General features: G+C 44.2%; 1 protein-coding gene across 2 annotated transcripts in view; it reads right to left on the reverse strand.

Annotated features, from left to right (window-relative positions):
* Window positions 1–19,572, reverse strand: part of CLPB (ClpB family mitochondrial disaggregase) — a 143,826-nt gene that overhangs the window by 83,457 nt on the left and 40,797 nt on the right. For both annotated transcript variants that reach the window (XM_061380739.1, XM_061380738.1), the window contains exon 4: window positions 4,741–4,844. In XM_061380739.1, the coding sequence (XP_061236723.1) occupies window positions 4,741–4,844 (104 nt within the window). The remainder of the gene's footprint in view (window positions 1–4,740; window positions 4,845–19,572) is intronic.

A 19,572-nucleotide genomic window follows, 5' to 3' on the forward strand; every position in this document is an offset into this window, starting at 1 on the left:
AACTGCAGACCCACTCATCCAATGGTTCATCCAAAGCAGAAACCAAGGTGACAGGTGCCTCCTTTTCCATCAATTCCCACATTCCATGGAGTACTCAATATCCTCCTTTTTCAAATATCTATTTCTCTCCACTCCCAAATATTTCTTTTAGAAATCCCCAGAAGTGAGAAGTGCATTTTGAGGGAGAGGACCATGGTTTCTCAACCAGTTCTCAAAGGGATCAAAACATTAAGAACCATTGCTAACCTCTCCTCTCCAATTCATTCCCATCCCATAAGAATGGTCCATCTAAACTGCTAATGTAAACTGAGCATTCCTCTACTTGAAATCCTTCAGTGGCCTTTAGAAAACACTATGAGCTCCCTAGAATTGCCTTACAGGGTCCTTCCCACGTAGAACCCTGCCTCCCCCTATGGTCTTACTTCTAGCTGTTCTAAGTACTGTGGCAGATGATTCTACCTGCTATCACTTAGCCCTTATCTCTGCATGTGTTGTTCCTTCTGCCTGGAAAGTCCATCCTGGTTAGCCTGCCTGGCAGTCTCTGACTCAACCTTAAGACTCAATTCAAAGTCACTTACCCTGTGACACTTCCCAGACACCAGTCTGCCCTCAGGAAGAGGGCATCACTACCTATACAAGTGCTACCTATATCCTTTGTACATCCATCTACCTTTGCATTTATCAGTCTGCACTGGGATGCCTGTTCATAGGTCTGTCTTATTACTTGACTGAGAGAGCAGATCATATATATTGAGGGACTAGATCATATATATTCCTTTTAATTTATTCCCAGCATCTGGCAGAGTGCCTGGCACTCAGGAAGTACATGCTTAATTATAAATGAACCAAATTAATAAGCAGTTGTAACTGTAGAATACTTTATGATTCACACATCACATCTCTTCAACTTCATAATAATACTGAAAAAGTAGACAAGGGATATATTACAGGGGTTTAGGGAGGTCTTGCCAAAGTCAAACTGTAACTCAACACTTCCCTTCAGTACTGACCACAGGCTGAGCCCCACAGAAATATCTATTAGAAATTTAGTGAACTAGATGGCACTGACTCTATGCTCCAATACTGAAGAACTTTCCTATGAATTCGCCTGCACACACTCTGGGCAAGGGGCTTGTAACTCTTCTCCTTAACCTCCTCACATATCCCCAGGTCAGGTAGTTTCCCATGAAAAAGTCAATCCAATAAAAAAAAAAAAAACCCAAAAACCAAGACTCTTGTTTTTGTCTACTTCCTCAGTGAAAATGACCCTGAGCTGGGTACAGTGACTTGCATACAGTAGGCAATCAATAAATACTGGTTGAATGGATGAATGAATGAGATATTTCTAAATGGGAAAAGGAAAGAAAAGTATGTTTATCAAGGAGCTAAAGGCTTAGGCTAGTAAGGAGAGGAGAACTCTGAGATGATTATAAAGGACCATCACTCTCCAGGTTCCGAGTCAGAAAGCAGAGCACATGAAGTCCAAGTGCAGAGTACATCCACACTGACACACCAGGGAAATCAGAGGAACTGCCAGAAAACCACAGCCAGCAAAGGCAGCCTGGAATTCAAAATGGAGAAAAAGCTATGAGTTAGATCTTTCAAGCCACAGAGCAGTGAACTTATGAATGACTGTTGATAGTTATTGCTTAAATCTAGAATTTATTTATATTTAATGGTTCTGAAACACTTAGGTGATTACTGGGCACCAGTGTGGGTTTGCTAGGGATAATACAAAACCATGCCAGAATAACCTAACATCTTGCTGGGCAAGGATTCCTATGCAACAAATTAAGACAAATGTTAAACATGTCTTTATTTCAGCAATAAATCTGAGAGAATCTCCTACAATTTTGTGGACAAGATGGGAGAAATGGAGGCTAGAAAAGAAAGAAGTTTGGAGGATTTACAATTCTGACTGTTGAATAATGCTTCTAAATTATCCTGATCATGAATGAGTTCCAGGGCTCTGTACTTAATAGAGTCCTTATAAACACTGTAATCAAAGACTGGCACATGAAGTGCATGATGGCAGGGACCTTGCTTGTCTTACAGTGCTGAGACCAGTCCCTGCTAGATAGGAAAATAATCAATTAAGTTTTTAAAATTACTTTTGAATAAGTAAATGAGTCCATAGAAAGCCTATTCACTAAATTTGCAGATCATATAAATTAAGAGATAGTTAATATTTCAGTCTGCATTTCATGAGAGATATATTAGTCTGTTCCAATATTTCTGTTGCCTACCTACCTAGAATGTAGGCTGGCTAGCACAAGAGTTAAAAAAATTCAAAGGAGGTTGATTAAAAAGGCAAAGAAAGAGAAGGAAGCAAGGGAGGGAGGGAAGGAGGGAGGAAGGATAGGAGAGAGGATGGGAGGGAGGGAGGGAGGAAGGAAAAGAGAAAGGAAGGAGAGAAAAAAGAAAATATCTAAAACAAAGTTGGCAAACTACAGCCTATGGGCCAAATCCAGCCTGCTGCCAACTTTTGTAAATAAAGTTTTATTGGAACACATCCATGTACACTCATTTGTGTATTACGTTCTATGCTACAATGGCCAAGCTAAATAGCCACAACTGAGACCAACTGGCCCACAAAGCTTTAAAATGGTTACTATCTGGCACTTGTCAGAAAAAGTGTGCTGCCACTGATCTAGAATGCTGAACATGAGCATCATCCTGGAAAGCTGAACACCAAGGTGCATGCATGCTCAGCCGCTTCAGTCGTGTCCGACTCTTGTGACTTATGGACTGCAGCCTGCCAGGCTCCTCTGTCCATGGCATTCTCCAGGCAAGAATACTGGAGCAGGTTGCCATGCCCTTCCTTCAGGGGATCTTCCTGACCCAGGGATCGAACTCACGTCTCTTGCAACTCCTGCACTGTAGGTAGATTCTTTATCCACTGAGCCACCTGGGAAGCCCCAGAACATAAAGGTTCAAAACTTGAAATGCAGGGGTGGGGACCGGTGTGACAGCAGAGGCAGGACTAGATGGCTTCACAGTACTGAGATTCTGTGAAATCAAAAATGCTTACTGGGCGGTGTTTGGATCCCAAGAGCAGATGAGAAGGCCCCTGAATAGTTCCTTCCCTTCTACCTGGCCCTGCCCCTCAGCAAATGCTCCTCCTTGCTTTTTGGTGAAAGCACCGGAACAGAAGCTAGAGCTGAGGGTAGCAATGCTGCATCTGAGTGAATGGTAGACAGCCTTTAAGCTGAGTTCCCACACATCAGGCTGCAAATATAGGGCAAGTCTGGCACTCATGAAATTCTCCTCGACTGCAAACAAAATGAATATAAGTCCCCCAGCTCAGTGAGGAATCCAGGTGGCATAGGTCACAGCCTGCACATAGAACTGTCAGCTCACGAGGAAAGAAAAGACATATGAGCAGATCAGAGTTCAAATAACCATATAAAGGGCTAAGATTTAGAGAACATTCAAAGGAGCAGCAGAGGACAGGTTGCAGAGAAGGCTCTGTGGAGGATCGGGCTACAGCAAGGGAGCTTGACAGAGAAGGAGCAGGTTCAGAGGTGGAGAGGCAGGGGAGGGCAACTTCACATTTCACCTGGGTAGCAATGCTCTGCTGCTTTTGACATTTTTCTCATGCTACTGATATGAGAAACTTTGCTGGGGCAGCAATGACACTTCCGCCCTAGGCTACCACACACCCACGTCAGTCTGGCAGCCTTGCTGACGGTTCTGAGGGCTGAGCATACATACTTCTCCCCTCTGCTGAACCTCCCCTCAGGTCAATGTTCTGACCCTCGAACAGTCAGCAAGGCTGTCTCTCCTGGCATCATTGAAAACTCTAAAGCAGCCTCAGCTTAGCTGTCCTGTTGCGGGAAAGTGAGGGGAATCTCAGGCTCTGTGAGTAAGCCAGGATAATGGGTGGGCGGCGGAGTCAATCTGGACAAGCAAAGCTCAAACGTAAAATATTCATCTCTGTCTGCAGTCAGATCAACCTGCCCTCTTCTCAATTCCACTTTCGAAAAACTACTCACCAGAGGCAATTCAGACTAACTTGCCCACGTACCTTCCAACAGATGTGACCAAGCCCTGATAAATGTGCACATTGGCTCCTTCCTCTGGAGAAGTCCAAGCAATCACCCACACAATACCCCACCACGGCAATGATGACCACTCCATTTTACAAGCACAGACATCAAGGTACAGAGGAGGTCCACTCTTTTTCCTGGATCACTGAGTAAGTTGAGGGGCCAGTGCTAGAGAGAGGACTATATTCCACATACAGGAGGGGGAGAAAAAATAGTATTCAGGGTAGTGTGGAGGGACTTGTGAGGCTAAGGGAACCAGTAAAGCTGGTTTCTAGTCCTGGGGCAGGGCTAGGGAAGGCTAAGTCCGCAGGAAGTAGAGAAAGAATGAATCCACATTCCACACAGTTGCCTTAATTATCTTACGGAAACCTGGTTCATTGTCCACTCATCTGAGACGCCACAGGTTGAGGCACTTTTGGCAGAATACCAGTTAAAAGGTTTTCCTACTCCTCTCCTCAGTTACGAAATCAGGCCTCTATTTTATTCCTTAAGACGTGAAGTGACATAAATTACAGAGCTAGAGGGGGCTGTGAAGGGGATCTGCCCCAAGCCTTTGGGTTATCCATAAGTCCCCAGAGGATGAGCGACTTGCAGGCTCTCACCTGAGTTGCTGGTAGAACTGGCACGGAGAACGGCTGCTAGAAGCCGCAGGGGGGAGGGCCCGCAGAACAGCACAGTAGTCCACACTTACCTTCTAAAGAATGGATTCCCTGATCCTTGGCGGTCTTGTATACACTGCTAAAATCGTCCCCAAGGTTTGGGTCAGCACCAGCAGCAAGCAGGACCTGCACCACACTGGAAGAAATCAGACAGACATAAGTGTCACAAACAGGAAAGGTCCAGGAAGTAAAGACTCTAATTCTGAGGCATGTTTAGGGACTGGCTCTGCCTCTGTTCACCTGAGTGGTACAGTGGAAAGAACAGGAACTTTACAAGTATCGAACACAAGGGTAGCAAAGTTGGCTCTGATATGTTACTGGCTGAGAGGCTCTGGACAAGTTATCTAACACCTCCCTAAGGCTCAGGATCCACAACTATAAAATATGAAGTGTTTTTATTCAACAACTACTTATCAAATGCTTACTATGTTCAAGTCACTGTTCTAGGTACTAGGGTCCATGACCTTAGGGAGCTTACAGTCTCTTCAGAGAAGGACAACATTTACCATAAAATTCTAGCAAAGTGTGATGGAGGCTATGATGGGAAAAGTACCATGTATGGTAGGAAACCAAGGGAGGGGATCAAGAAAGGCATCCCAGGGAATGTGATATTAAAGACGTGAAAGGCTGAATAACCAGATCCAGGTTGGTGAAGTGGGAGGACCCAATGCATTCACAAATCCTGGGAGGCAAAAATGCACGAAGTTTCATCTGAAGAAAGTGGACCTGGAGCAGAGGGTGTAAGTGGAAGAGAAGTGGGAGATGAGGTAAGCCACTGAAGGGCTGGGGAAGTGACATGGCAACACAAGCTTTTCCTCCCCACTTACATATGTATGCACACACACACACACAGTACAAATCATATTGAAATACTAAATTGAAAAATGAAAGTCTCTTATAGCCATCTCCTCAATCTAAATTCCAGGAGTAATTACTATTTATAGTTTGGTGTGTTCTCTTCTAAATCTTTGCTATTAGAAGAATCACTCCTATAGCCGTGTGAGAATGGACTGAAGGGAGAAGACGACAGGCAGGAGGCTCCACAGTGAGATCAGATTAGGTGAATTTATAAAGCACCAACCACAGTGCTTGACCCAGGAAGTGCTCTTTATATGTTAGCTTCCCTTGTCTTATGTGATGTTCCTGCTAATAATTCCCCCCACTTTTTTTTCTAACAAAAAAGGTTCATGTTCACTATAAGAAATTTAGAAAATACAGCTAATCAAAAAAAACTGTTTTAGAATATATAACATCTTTGCAGTTTTTTCCAACATATGCACATTTTTATTTACAAAAAAAAATGGGGTCATATATAAGTTCTCCCTAAATATATACATACCTCTTCCATTTATTATATATTTGTCTATGACATTGTTTTTAATGACTGCACAGTATTCTACCATAAGGCTTGTCTATACTTCATGGAGAAGGAAATGGCAACCCACTCCAGTGTTCTTGCCTGGAGAATCCCAGGGACAGGGGAGCCTGGTGGGCTGCCATCTATGGGGTCGCACAGAGTCAGACATGACTGAAGCGACTTAGCAGCAGCATACTTCATTTAGCCAATCTCCAACTATAAATATTTTTAATATTTCTATAACAATTTCCTTTGAATAAATTCCTAAGAAATGAATTTCTAGATCAAACCTATAAACATTTTTAAGGTTTTTGATAAACGTTACTAAGTTGCCTTTCAGAAAGAATGTGATTTTTTTTTCTACTATCAAAAGAAGAAGGATGAGGGTAACTATTGTGCCTTCCTTTCATCATAATGTGAGTGAGTGACTGAAGGTCACTCAGTCGTGTCTGATTCTTTGCAATAGTCCATGAAATTCTCCAGGCCAGAATGTGGGTAGCTTTTCCCTTCTCCAAGGGATCTTCCCAACCCAGGAATTGAACCCAGGTCTCCACATTGCAGGTGGATTATTTACCAACTGAAGCCACAAGGGGAGCCCAAGAATACTGGAGTGGGTAGCCTATCCATTCTCTAGCAGATCTTCCCGACCCAGGAATCAAACCAGGGCAGCCTGCAATGCAGGCGAATTCTTTACTAACTGAGTTATGAGGGGAGCCCTTTCATCAAATAGGGCATTTTTTTCTTTTTAATAGTGTGTTAATCTGGACACAGAAAATGTGTTAGACAGAAAATGGAATCACATCACTGTTTCAGTTTGCATTTCTTTGATTACTAGTGAAGCTGGACTCTAAAAAAATCTTTAGCAATCAGTTGTGTTTCTTTTTTCATGAATTATAATAATCAATTGGTTTTATTCTCATGAATAATGTCCTTTGCCTATTTTTCTTTTAGTATGTTCATCTTTTGCTCACTGGACTTCAAAACTATTAATGCTTTTGAAGGCATAAATTGCAAGCATTAAAAAAAATTATGCTAGGGAATTTCCTGGTGATCCACTGGTTAGGATTTGGTACTTTCACTACCAGGTCTGGGTTTAATCCCTGGTCAGAGAACTAAGATCCTACAAGTCATGTGGTGACATGTAGCCAAAAATAAATAAATAAAAATTTAAAAATTACTCTAATTATTGTAACTATTAAAAAGCCAAACTGTAATTTAGATTTTCTCTGTTGTTAAGTTTTTCAGTATCTGTAGTCAGTAGTGTTGTTGGTTTTCCCTGTATTAACTGGTTTGAATTTCATAACCTTCAATAGGCACAGGACCTGGCCCAATTATCTGCTGAATGGATGAATGAATTTCAGTAACTCCCATGCACACACACACACACATACACACAGTCCTCATAGATAAGTAACATGGTCAAGTCAGTCTCCTGACTCTAATACCCCTCACCTAAAAAGATTTTAAGAATTATCTTTTATAGGCAATTTATCCAGGCTATGAATTATGATCCTAAAGAGAAATGAGAAGGGTCTCTAAGCAGCTAAAATTCACATCTAAAAGTCAGATATGTAATTCACAGCAGACACTGTCAGGTTTTTAGTTGGAGACTATTTGCCTATCAGTTCAGTTCAGTTGCTCAGTCGTGTCCCACTCTCTGCGACCCCATGGACTGCAGCACACCAGGCTTCCCTGTCCATCACCAACTCCCGGAGCTTACTCAAACTAAAGTTCATCAAGTCGGTGATGCCATCCAACCATCTCATCCTCTGTTGTCCCCTTCTCCTCCTGCCTTCAACCTTTCCTAGCATCAGAGTCTTTTCAAATGAGTCAGTTCTTCCCATCAGGTGGCCAAAGTATTGGAGTTTCAGCTTCAGCATCAGTCCTTCCAATGAATATTCAGGACTGATCTCCTTTAGAATGGACTGGTTGGATCTCCTTGCAGTCCAAGGACTCTCAAGAGTCTTCTCCAACACCACAGTTCAAAAGCGTCAATTCTTCGGTGCTCAGCTTTCTTTACAATCCAACTCTCACATCCATACATGACTACTGGGAAAACCATAGCTTTGACTAGATAGACCTTTGTTGGCAAAGTAATGTCTCTGCATTTTAATTTGCTGTCTAGGTTGGTCATAGCTTTTCTTCCAAGGAGCAACGATCTTTCAATTTTACGGCTGCAGTCACCATCTGCAGTGATTTTGGAGGCCAAGAAAATAATATCTGTCATTGTTTCTATTGTTTCAGTCTATTTGACATGAAGTGATGGGACTGGATGCCATGATCTTAGTTTTCTGAATGTTGAGTTTTAAGCCAACTTTTTCACTCTGCTTTTCACTTTCCTTAAGAGGCTCTTTAGTTCTTCTTCGCTTTCTGCCATTAGTGTCGTGTTATCTGCATATCTGAGGTTATTGATATTTCTCCCAGCAATCTTGATTCCAGCTTGTGCTTCATCCAGCTCTGCATTTCACATGATATACTCTGCATATAAGTTAAATATGCAGGGTGACAATATACAGCCTTGATGTACTCCTTTCCCGATTTGGAACCAGTCTGCTGTTCCATGTCCAGTTCTAACTGTTGCTTCTTGACCTGAATACAGATTTCTCAGGAGCCAAGTGCGGTAGTCTGGTATTCCCATCTCTTTCAGAATTTTCCAGTTTGTTGTGATCCACACAATTAAAGGCTTTGGTGTAATCAATAAAGCAGAAGCAGATGTTTTTCTGGAACTCTCTTGCTTTTTTGATGATCCAGCGGATGTTGGCAATTTGATCTCTGGTTCCTCTGCCTTTTCTAAATCCAGCTTGAATATCTGGAAGTTCTTAGTTCACATACTGTTGAAGCCTAGCTTGGAGAATTTTGAGCATTACTTTACTAGCGTGTGAGATGAGTACAACTGTGTGGCATTCTTTGGCATTGCCTTTCTTTGGGATTGGAATGAAAATTGACCTTTTCCAGTCCTGTGGCCACTGCTGAGTTTTCCATATTTGCTGACATATTGAGTGCAGCACTTTCACAGCATCATCTTTTAGGATTTGAAATAGCTCAACTGGAATTCCATCACCTCTACTAGCTTTGTTCATAGTGATACTTCCTAAGGTCCATTTGACTTTGCATTCCAGGATGTCTGGCTCTAGGTGAGTGATCACACCATCGTGGTTATCTGGGTCATGAAGATCTTTTTTGTATAGTTCTTCTGTGTATTCTTACTACCTCTTCTTAATATTTTCTGCTTCTGTTAGGTCCTTACCATTTCTATCTTTTATTGTAATTTACTTATATAGTTTACAAATAATTTGGAAAGGACTGTCATTAGTCTTCCTGTTTCCCAGAAGATGAAAAGTTAAGAGGGTTCAAAAAGGCTGTTAGAGATGGGCAAACTAACTGCAGGCAGTAAGAAAAATATCTCATGGCAAAGGATGCAGTATGGCACAGTGGTTATAATGTTGGCTTTAAAATCTGAGACCATGGTACAGATGGGCTTCTCTGGGGAAAATGGAGAAGAATCTGCTCGCCAATGCAGGGGACATTGGTTCGATCCCTGGTCTCAGAAGATTCCACATGCCTCGGAGCAACTGAAGCCTGTGTGCCACAACTACGAGCCCACTTGCTGAGATTACTGAGACCAAATTCTACAACTACCAAAGCCTGCGCATCTAGAGCCCGTGCTCCACAATAAGAGAAACCACTGCAAAGAGAAACCTGTGCACAGCAATGCAACGCAACGAAGAGCAGCCCCTGCTCACTGCAACTAGAGAAAGCCCACGCAGAGCAACAAAGACCCAGTGCAACCAAAAATAAATCAATAAATAAATTTAAAAAACTCTGAGTCAATATGAACATCAACATGAATAATGACATTAACGGACTATCACCCATTGCACACTAAGATTCCAAGAGTCCACATAGTCAATGGGTGAGGGGGAAGGGAAAGCTTTATTTTTACTGTAGAATGACAACTAATAAATGTAGAACAAATGATGAAATGAGAAAATCACTCTGTATCATAATTATCAGATATTAAGAATATCTAGCTCATATGACTCTGTTAGTACATAAAATGTGCTTTCATAGTATATGACACACAATAAGTGCTCAACAGACATTAGTTATTATAACTGTGTACCTGACCCTATGGTTGGGCTGTAGGCAAGTCAAGAGACTTATGAACTGACACACAAATAGGGAAGATGGTGTGACATTTTATAACAAGTACATTTTATAACATAGTACACTATCACTTACTAACTGTGATCTTGGACAAATTATTACACTTCTGAAACTCTATTTCCTTACTAGAATAATAGGGATTATGATGCCTCCCCCTTGTAAGTTATCAGATAAAAACTCTACAGTGCCTGGCACATCAAAGGAGATTCACAAATATGAGCTCTCTTCTCTGTGTCCATATAATCTTAGTGATAATTACATAGGCTAAAGTGGGCTCCAAATCTATACCCAGCACTTGTGCTGCCATAGCACTGTGTTAAGAAGGCAGCTCTTCTATATTCTACTCAAGTTGGCTTGTTTTAAAATTTAAGTGAGGAGGGTTTGTCGATCTAAACTCAAATGGACATAATTTGGTTAATGCTCAGCTGCTATGTCCAATCACCATTCAATCACAACCCCTCCCAGGGCAGGCTGTCCCTCTAGGCATTTAGTGTCACTAACTGTGCTACCTGGGCCTCTCCAGGTTCCTGAGTATTGATTCCATCTGTCCAATTTGCAGGCTGCAAGACGTGTCCAAGCAACCAAGTATGCTACCCTTGGCCCCAGGGGGCAGACAGTGGTCTGGCAGGATGGGGAGAGAAAAGTGATGAGGCTAGGCCCTGGGGCTGCTAACCCAATCAAAAGGAATGGGCAATTCACTTCACAAACTTGGAGGACAAGGAGGGTAAGCATCCAAGCGAGTGACTCATTCTGCAACCTTGGAGAAGATTCCTTTCACTTTTCATAAATGCAAAAGGCAGCAGCCCCACGGTGGGGTAGAGCTAGGACTAAAAGAACCATGGCTGTTCTGTGGTCCAGAGTGGCACCAAACAACTTATCAGACAGCAATAAGCTTTTTGTCCAGGAGCCATCTCATACTTGAAAAGCATTTGACCCAGAGTTCCATGGGGATCAGGTCTTTTTTGGAGAAGTCAGTCCAGATCAGCCTAAAGGACTACATGACTATAGTTAGCTTTGAAGACAAAAAAGAACTTTGTGGACCTGTGATATGCAGCAGGGCAGAAATAGGGTAAGAGGCCAGCCGGGTAAGAGAAACCTAGGGCAAGGCTGGTGAGAACAGGTTTAGCAGCATGTCAGGCCCAGGGAGTGCCAAGAAGTTCATAGTCAAAACAGAGCCAAGGGCCAGAGACCAGGCAGCAGAGATGTGAGGCAGAGAGCCAAAAGCCAGGTCATATGTTAAGGACTAGAGACAGAGGGAAACAGCAGACACAAAACAAGTCAACAACCAGAAACCAAGAAACACACTAGTATGAGGCCAAGGGAAGGCAAAAGAAGCAGACACCAGGAGCAGCAATGAGGAGACTTTGGAAATGAAGAGATTTCTGTCTCTGACGTTGTTTTTGCTGAAGCCAAAACAAACCCCCAATTCAGAAATGTATCTGGGAGAAGGTGACATGTAAGGGATGGTGAGTTGGCCCACCTGCCTGACAAGGGGTTACCGGATCTGATGGTACAAAGGCAGGCAGGCACTGCTATTCAAGGTGATCCACAAAAGAATAACTGCAGCCGACTCTGTTCTGGCGCCGGCATGATGGTTGTCACTCGTGAGGTTTCGGTTTAGGTATCACTACCTTAAACGTCAACAGCTGGTGCCAAATCGGCAGTACCTAGTTCGGGCTAGGTCTTCATGCTTTTAATAGCTGGATTAAAGGGGGCAGGGTACACCATTCCACTCACTCATGTTTTTCTGTAACACACTCAAAGGAATTATGCTGACTACTCCACAGGTTCTCACTGGGCAAAGGCTTACAAACATCAGCAATTCTCCCAGCCAGCTCAGAACTTGGCCTCTGGTAGTCTGTGGAAAGACATGCCTACCAATGTCAGTATCAACTTCAAAGGCTAGAGATAATCTCCAGATACCCTACTTCCAATACTAACCCGGAAAGCCAGAGAATGTATGCAGCCCGAGAGGATGGAGGTTTAGAGTTGGCCTTTAGTGACTTGGCTCTGGTAGCAGTACATGCCTTCCTGTGTGTCCATCACAATCTATTCTGGTCTTATCTGTGCCCAAGTGAGCTGACTTACCAAAAAGACTGAGCTGTGTGAATACTGAAGGTGAAGATTGTGAGGGATAGTATCCAGCTGACAGGCTGGGAGAGGAAGAGCAACAGGACTGAGCTAGCCAGGCTGGGGGGCTGGCGGGTACTGCAGGCCTGGAAATCTGACTAGTCAGAAATGGTCAGGTATTGAAGACTGGCCTCAGGTAGGGAGGAAAACGCAGGTCCAGAACCCAAGACCTGGGTAAGAGTTATACAAGTGAGTAGGAGTAGTGAGCTCTGAGTCTAGGCTGAGAGCTGTTTTCTTTCTACTTTCTCTTACTGCCTGCTGGTATAAGTATTCAATTTCTCAAGGGTACAGTAGAGCTAAGTAGGAAGAAGACAGTGGTCTAATAATAAGAGCTAGCATCTGTATATACTTCCTACCCACCAGGCACTATTTTAAATATTAATACTTTATATATACTAACATTTAATCCTCACAACAACCCTATGAGGGAGGTTAAACAGAAACCAAGGGGTAAGTAACCTGCCCAAGGTCACTCAGTTGTAAGCTGCACAGGTAGGATTCAAACCAGGGCAGTCTGGCTACCAAGTCCATGTTCTTATCATTCAGCTATATTGCCTCTTACTTCCCTTTATGGATTCCCAGGTAGCTAACAGTCTGGAGGACTTGCCTCAATTCAAGTTTTAGCAACAAGGCAAGGATCAGGAAGTCCCACAGAAAAATGAGGCAAAAACACCCAGAAGAGGAAACAAACAAGATGATTAAGTATATGAAGAAATTCTCAAGCTCATTTGTGATTAGAGAAATGAAAAATTTTTTAAATAAGCTAGCACTTTATTGGGAATTTGGGGTTGATATGCATACACTGCTGTATTTAAAACAGATAACCAACAAGGACTTGCTTTAAAAATAATTTAAAAATGAGATAGCACTTTAAATTCAACATACTGACAAAAGTGAGAAAGCTGAAAAATACCCAGTGTTGGTGAAGGCATGAGGATCTTGGATTCTTCAGGCACTGCCTGGGGACAGACTGATGCAGCCATTCCAGATGTCATCTTGTAATATTTGTCACACTCAAGTACCTGACCCAATAAACCAGCACTTTGCTCCTGAGTATATGTATCTCAGAGAAATTCTTACACAGGTCCAAACATGGGAGATGTCCCCACACCTTTTGTGGCAGTGGGGAGTTGCAGGCACTCAAGTGTCCATCACTGAGGAAACAAGTGAGTTAAATGTGGTCTATAAAACATGATGCAGCAGTTAGAAGCAACAGGCTGGACACAAGAATAGATGATTTTTAAAAAAGAGTTGAGGGGTTTCCCTGGTGGCTCAGTGGTAGGTAAAAAGAATGTCTGCCAGTGCAGAAGACATGGGTTTGATCCCTGATCTGGGAAGATCCCACATGACACGGAGCAACTAAAGCCCGTGCACCACAACTACTGAGCCTGTGCTCTGGAGCCCATGAGCTGAAACCATTGAAATCTGGGTGCCTTAGAGCCTGTACTCCACAAGAAAAGAAGCCACTGCAATGAGGAGCTAGGACACCATAACTAGAGAAAAGCCTGTGCAGCAGTGAAGACCCAGCACAGCCAAAAATAAATAAAATTACCAAAAAAACTTAAAAGGGTCGGATTTCCTGCCCTCATTTCTTCTAAAAGTTTATTCCTTCAGGGAGTCTCTCAACTGCCGAACTTCTAATTCCTATGTTGATCTAGTGATCTTGGGGGCTGAAAAATTAAGGGCCCAGTGAAATCAATGAACTCCCTGAAGTACACCAAAGATCATCAAATATATCCCTCCTGCTAGGAGTCCCCCCCACCGCCCCACTTTCCGTTCTACTGGTTAGTGCTCACTCACCTTCAGGGCTCCTCAGTGACATAGTCATAACTCAACTGAGGCCTCTCTGACTCTCAGCCCAGGTGCACGCCCTTCCTGCTTGCACAGAACCCAATTCTCACTCAAGTGGAAGGTGCCGCTCACCATATCATATCGTGATTGCCTGTCTATTTTTATTTACCTTTCCCAGTAGACCACAGGGCAAGGGCCATGTCTCAACCTTTCCTAGCTTCTTGCCCAATGCCTAGATCACAATAAGTGGTCAACAGATGCTTTCTGAATGACTGTATGAATAAATGAAATAATTCATTTGGTGAGAAACAAGGGAGAAAGGTGGAAGGCAACTGTCTTAGCCCTTCCCAGCCTTCTCCCACCTGAGGGTCCAAACTGGGTTGCAGGCAGCTTAGCTGTGGAAAACGTCCCCATCTTCCTCTCCTGAGCACCAGACCCTTCCCGACTTACACCAGGCAGTTCCCAAACAAAGATGAGGAAATGAACTGGAGGGTGGTCTCTAAGTTGCAGCTCCTGAGACTCACAGAAGTCCCTGTGGAGCAAAAGCCCCCACGAGGCATGTTTTAATTAGCTGATTAGGCTGTAATTAGATTAGAGGTGGACACACCCTTAGGAAGTTGGCTCATATGGACCTAGATGAGCTCCCATTTTCAAGACTTTTCACAAAGCTTGAGAGGGCAGTTGCATTGATTGGCTTTCTGCTCTCAGTGGCCGGAGGGGCTTTGGGTCATCACACTGTTTAGGAAAGAGGGAGGAAACCTGTGGTGTGAGCTCAGACCTAGGCTGGGCCAGGCACGTGTCAGAGACGGCTGGTGAGCAGCTGGAGCTGGTGAAGCAAGAAGGGCAGTGATCCCAGCTCCAGGTCGGCCCCACACAATGTGGAGCTTCTGGAGAGGCTCCTCTGACTCCCCCTCCCCTTTACCCCCCACATCCAAGCACAGGGTCACTGTGTCCCAAGGAGAAGACAAAGAGTTGACCTATTCTCAACTCAGCGCACACCTCAGTGAGGGGAGGAAGCAAAGAGGTCACAGTTCAGGAGGTTTGCTGGAAGTCAAATGAGCTGTGGCTCATTCAGTCTACTGGCCAGTCTATGGGAGGTCAGGAAAGCAGGGTGGCCGACCAAAGGCACGTGTTGAATCTAGAGATCCTGTGGTGGGGGGCCATGAGCTTGGGGCAGGGGCGGGTAGTGGGGAAATAGGAGGGCGGTTTTCTTTTCTTCTTTTTTGGGAGGATGGGGTGCAGTCTTCTTTTTAAAGCCAGCTTCCTTGGGAAACAAACTAAAGATTAGGTAGGAAGCTAGGTACCTGTATAGAAAATGTGTCCCAGTTTTCTTGAATGAGGATGATATTTTATTTACTTCCCTTGAAAGGCAAAGATCAATAATCATAATAAAACAGCCATAGAGGGTTGAGCACTTTACATTTACTTTTACATTTACTATTCCAGATCATTATAACCACTCGCAATGAGGTACCAGTCAATTTTATAAATGAATAAACTGAGGCTCAGCAAGATAACATGAGCTGTCCAAGTGTACATGTTTAATAAACACAGGAACCAAGATTCAAATTCATTACTATCTGGTGCACATTCCCCTAAACCACACTGGTTCTCACCCACCTGACCATCCATTAGTCTGTCCTAACATCCCATAGTTGCTGGGCCCTCACTATGCACCAGGGACAGTGATATTTTCAGACAGTCGTAAAGCTAGCTGGGTTAATAAGAGGGAATCTGATTTAGATAGACAAGGGTCAAAAATCAATAGTGGGCCCAGACAAGGTTAGATAATTTGGGCAAAGCTCAAGGAAGGCATGACACGTTAAGTGGGCCACCAAACCAAGATTATCCATTACAGGGTTTCCAGGACAATTGCAATTTCACACTCTTCACCTAGTTCCAAACACAGGTCCATACCTTTCAATCTGTGGTTCATAATACTCAGTCGCCAAACCAATGGGCCAGAGTGGTCAGGCCCTGGTTATTAGGGATTCTTTCCACAGTATGGGCTAGACCAGGCTCTCCATAGGCAAATCATCCATAAGAGCATGTTGGGGCTCCTACACTTACTATGCACTAGGCTGTCTTAAGTGCATTTTAATCTTTGCAACCACATGATGCTGAGGCAGGTGCCATTATTGTTCCTACTTTGCCGATGAGGAAACAGTTGGTAAGAGGTAGAGCTAGATTTTAAACTCAGGTCCTTTTTCCGGAGCCCTTGGCCCTCACTACTCTGTCACACACATCTAGACTGTGCTCCCTAAAGTAAGGACTGTGCCTGGCCATCTGTTCCTTTGCACACAGGGCAGAGTACAAACCAGTAAATATTTATCAATTCACTTCTGAGGCCTTAACACTGCACTGCTGGTGCACACACTGAGGCTGCAGTCAGCTCCTGGGCTTTACTTGCCAGAACTGCTAAATTGGGTTGCCCTGGGTGTTACCATTGGTTTTGGTTTTAACTGCAGACTGAAACACTCATCCCCCCTATTAATTTTTATCACCACAGATTTAACCATTGCTCTCTCCCATTGAGTTCTTTTTTCACATTCCCAATTCTTTCACCCAACATATCAGCTTTATTTAATTTGCCAATTTGTTTGTCATTTATAACTGGTCTCATTAGAATCAGTGATATGACTAGTGAATAGGACAGAACCCTGTGGTTCATAAGCACAGTCTGCTTTCCAGCCTGATATCCATTCATATATGAACAATGAACCAGATCACTCACCATTCATTAGTTTTGGCTAAACTATTTGCTACATCATATTTTATTCACGCAGATAGCATGAGAGACAGCCAAAACCTTGCTGCATCCCAGGCACACTCACCGTATTTACTGATATTTACTGTGTATCCCCGAGCCACCAGCCTGGCAGCCCTAATGAGCACAGTTCATGGCACAGAGTGGGTCTGAGGTCTTTAGAGAGGAGGTGCAGGAGCGCACCACATCACAGTCCCTAGAAATGGAACACTCCTCCCCAGGCTGCTGAAGGGGATGAACACGGGGTGCTCTTTTTGTCCCAACCGATCCTCTCTGTGAAGACAGCCCTGAACACAGAACCCCAGGATGGGATACAGCGGAGGAAAAGTGGGTGGGTACCCTGAGACTGTCAGGTTAGGCAAATGAGCTGGCATCGCTTTCCCAGGAGCAGTGCCTGGGTGGCCTGAGGTCAAGGCACGCGTCTGCCAAACTAGAAACGGGTGCATGCTGGAATTGGAATATCATTACTATGAAACAGGATTATCTTGGGCAATGATTCTAAATGGGATTAGAAATGACTCTTTGTTACTCAGAGATAATCAGCCACAGCAGCAGTGGTGGGAGAGACATCAAGCACGGCACACTTTTCTTGGGGCATAGTGCTGGCATTCTGGGCACCTGGCCAGCACCCTCAGCCACCTTTCCTTGCTGGGAAATACTGGGAACTGTTCTTCACCAGGCAGGTGGCCACCTGGGACAATAGCCAGCTTCACGTCAAAATGCTCTGGTCTGGGGTCCCATGTTCTAGGCATGGCTTCTGAGATGAAAAGGAGTAGAAAAAGGATTTCCAAAGCCCTACTGCTTCTGCATCACACAAAAGAGATACTGGTGAGAAGCAAGTAATAGCGCCACCTCCCTCAAAGACAGGTCTACTTGCACGAAATTTACTAACTTCATGAGGTCACCCACAATCAGCTGCAGCAGAGTTAGTCATAATAATAATTAAGACACTACCACTACTACTACACTGCTGCTGCTGGTGCTAAGTCGCTTCAGTCGTGTCCGACTCTGTGCGACCCCATAGACGGCAGCCCACCAGGCTCCCCCGTCCCTGGGATTCTCCAGGCAAGAACACTGGAGTGGGTTGCCATTTCCTTCTCCAATGCATGAAAGTGAAAAGTCAAAGTGAAGTCGCTCAGTCATGTCTAACTCTTAGCAACCCCATGGGCTGTAGCATACCAGGCTCCTCTGTCCATGGGATTTTCCTGGCAAGAGTACTGGAGTGGGTTGCCATTGCCTTCTACTATTAACTAAAGTAGCAAACTCTTCTCCAGTGCTTATTATGTGGCAGGCATCATTCTAAACACTTTTACATATATTTATAAACTTAAAGTAGCTCACCTTGTTATCTCTGTATCACGGTTGAGGAAACAATCACAGGTAAGTGAAAGAATTTGTCAAGATCAATAGGAGGAAGAGCCTGGATGTGAACCCCAATCTTTCAGCTCTCGAGCTCACAACTCCATCACATGCTGGATGGACAGTCTCAGCCTGAGAGGACAGTGGCCTGTGCTGGATAAGGCTTTCCTGTACGCTCACTGGTCTCCAGATCCTACCAGTGCCTCCTATCAACTCTGGTACATCTCTACTTTCTTACCTTTAGGAGCCTATCCTCACAATGGTCCTTATTCCAAAAATGCTGTCTTTCTACTCTCCACCTCTACCGATCAAAATCCTGTCCATCTTTCAAGGCCCACCTCATGTGAAAGGGCCTCCTTTCATGATCGCCCCCTCCCCAGCACTCTAGGCTGGTCTTCTCTGGGGTACTGACCATACTTTGCCTCATTCTACAGTTATAGGGGGCTTGTTTTATTTCTTCTCTGAGGACAAGGAGAGTAGTTTGTTGGTATTTAAATTTCTCAAAATCATCCAGCACATAGTGGGTCATCAAGAAACCTTGCCTGAGTTGACTTGACACCTGGTCCTGACATGGCTTTGATCCTGAATCTTCCCTAGGCAGTGCAGTCTAGTGGACAGAAAAAGGGTTTGGGGTTCGGAGGGACCTGGCTTCAAATCCCGGCTCCCCCTTTCACCAGTGGACAAGCTTGAGCACCTCTGAACTTCATTTTCTCTATATGTAAAACAGGGATAATAATCCATCCCTTTTAGGGTTGCAGTGAGGATCACAGCCAATACTGGAAGTATTTGACATGGGCCTGGCACACAGAAGACACCACAACCATCATCATCACTACGGTCAGGGGATGAGACAGCACAAAGCCAGCCTCTTTAGGCCAAAGGAAGCACCGTTGTGCAGCAAGCAGCCAGGCTGAGAATAGGCTAGGGATCTTGGGAAGAGGCTGGAAGCCTCCAAGACAGGCTAGACCTCCACGCTGTCAGGCCTCCTAAGGACCTAAGCTGAAGCATGGGTCCAAAGTGCTCTACCTGCTCAGCCTCTGGCCAGCCAGCAAAGAAGAGCTTCCCAAGGAGGCTGCCCTGGTCCAGCTGCAAGAGCAGCATCAGTTCTATGCTCAGAGAACACCTGCCGAGTTGTCAGCCACACAGAGAGGGCTATAAAACCTCTCTTGAGGGTCAGCAATCTGGCTTGTGCTGCTGGGTTCTTAAAGATAGGGTATAATGTCCCCCTCCCTTTAGTAAGATGGAGGGAAAATAAGCCAATGCTAAAAATAAGTGACTGCTATGAGAGGGAAT

Source organism: Bos javanicus, chromosome 15 (assembly GCF_032452875.1).
Source record: "Bos javanicus breed banteng chromosome 15, ARS-OSU_banteng_1.0, whole genome shotgun sequence".
Classification (NCBI taxonomy): Eukaryota; Metazoa; Chordata; class Mammalia; order Artiodactyla; family Bovidae; genus Bos; species Bos javanicus.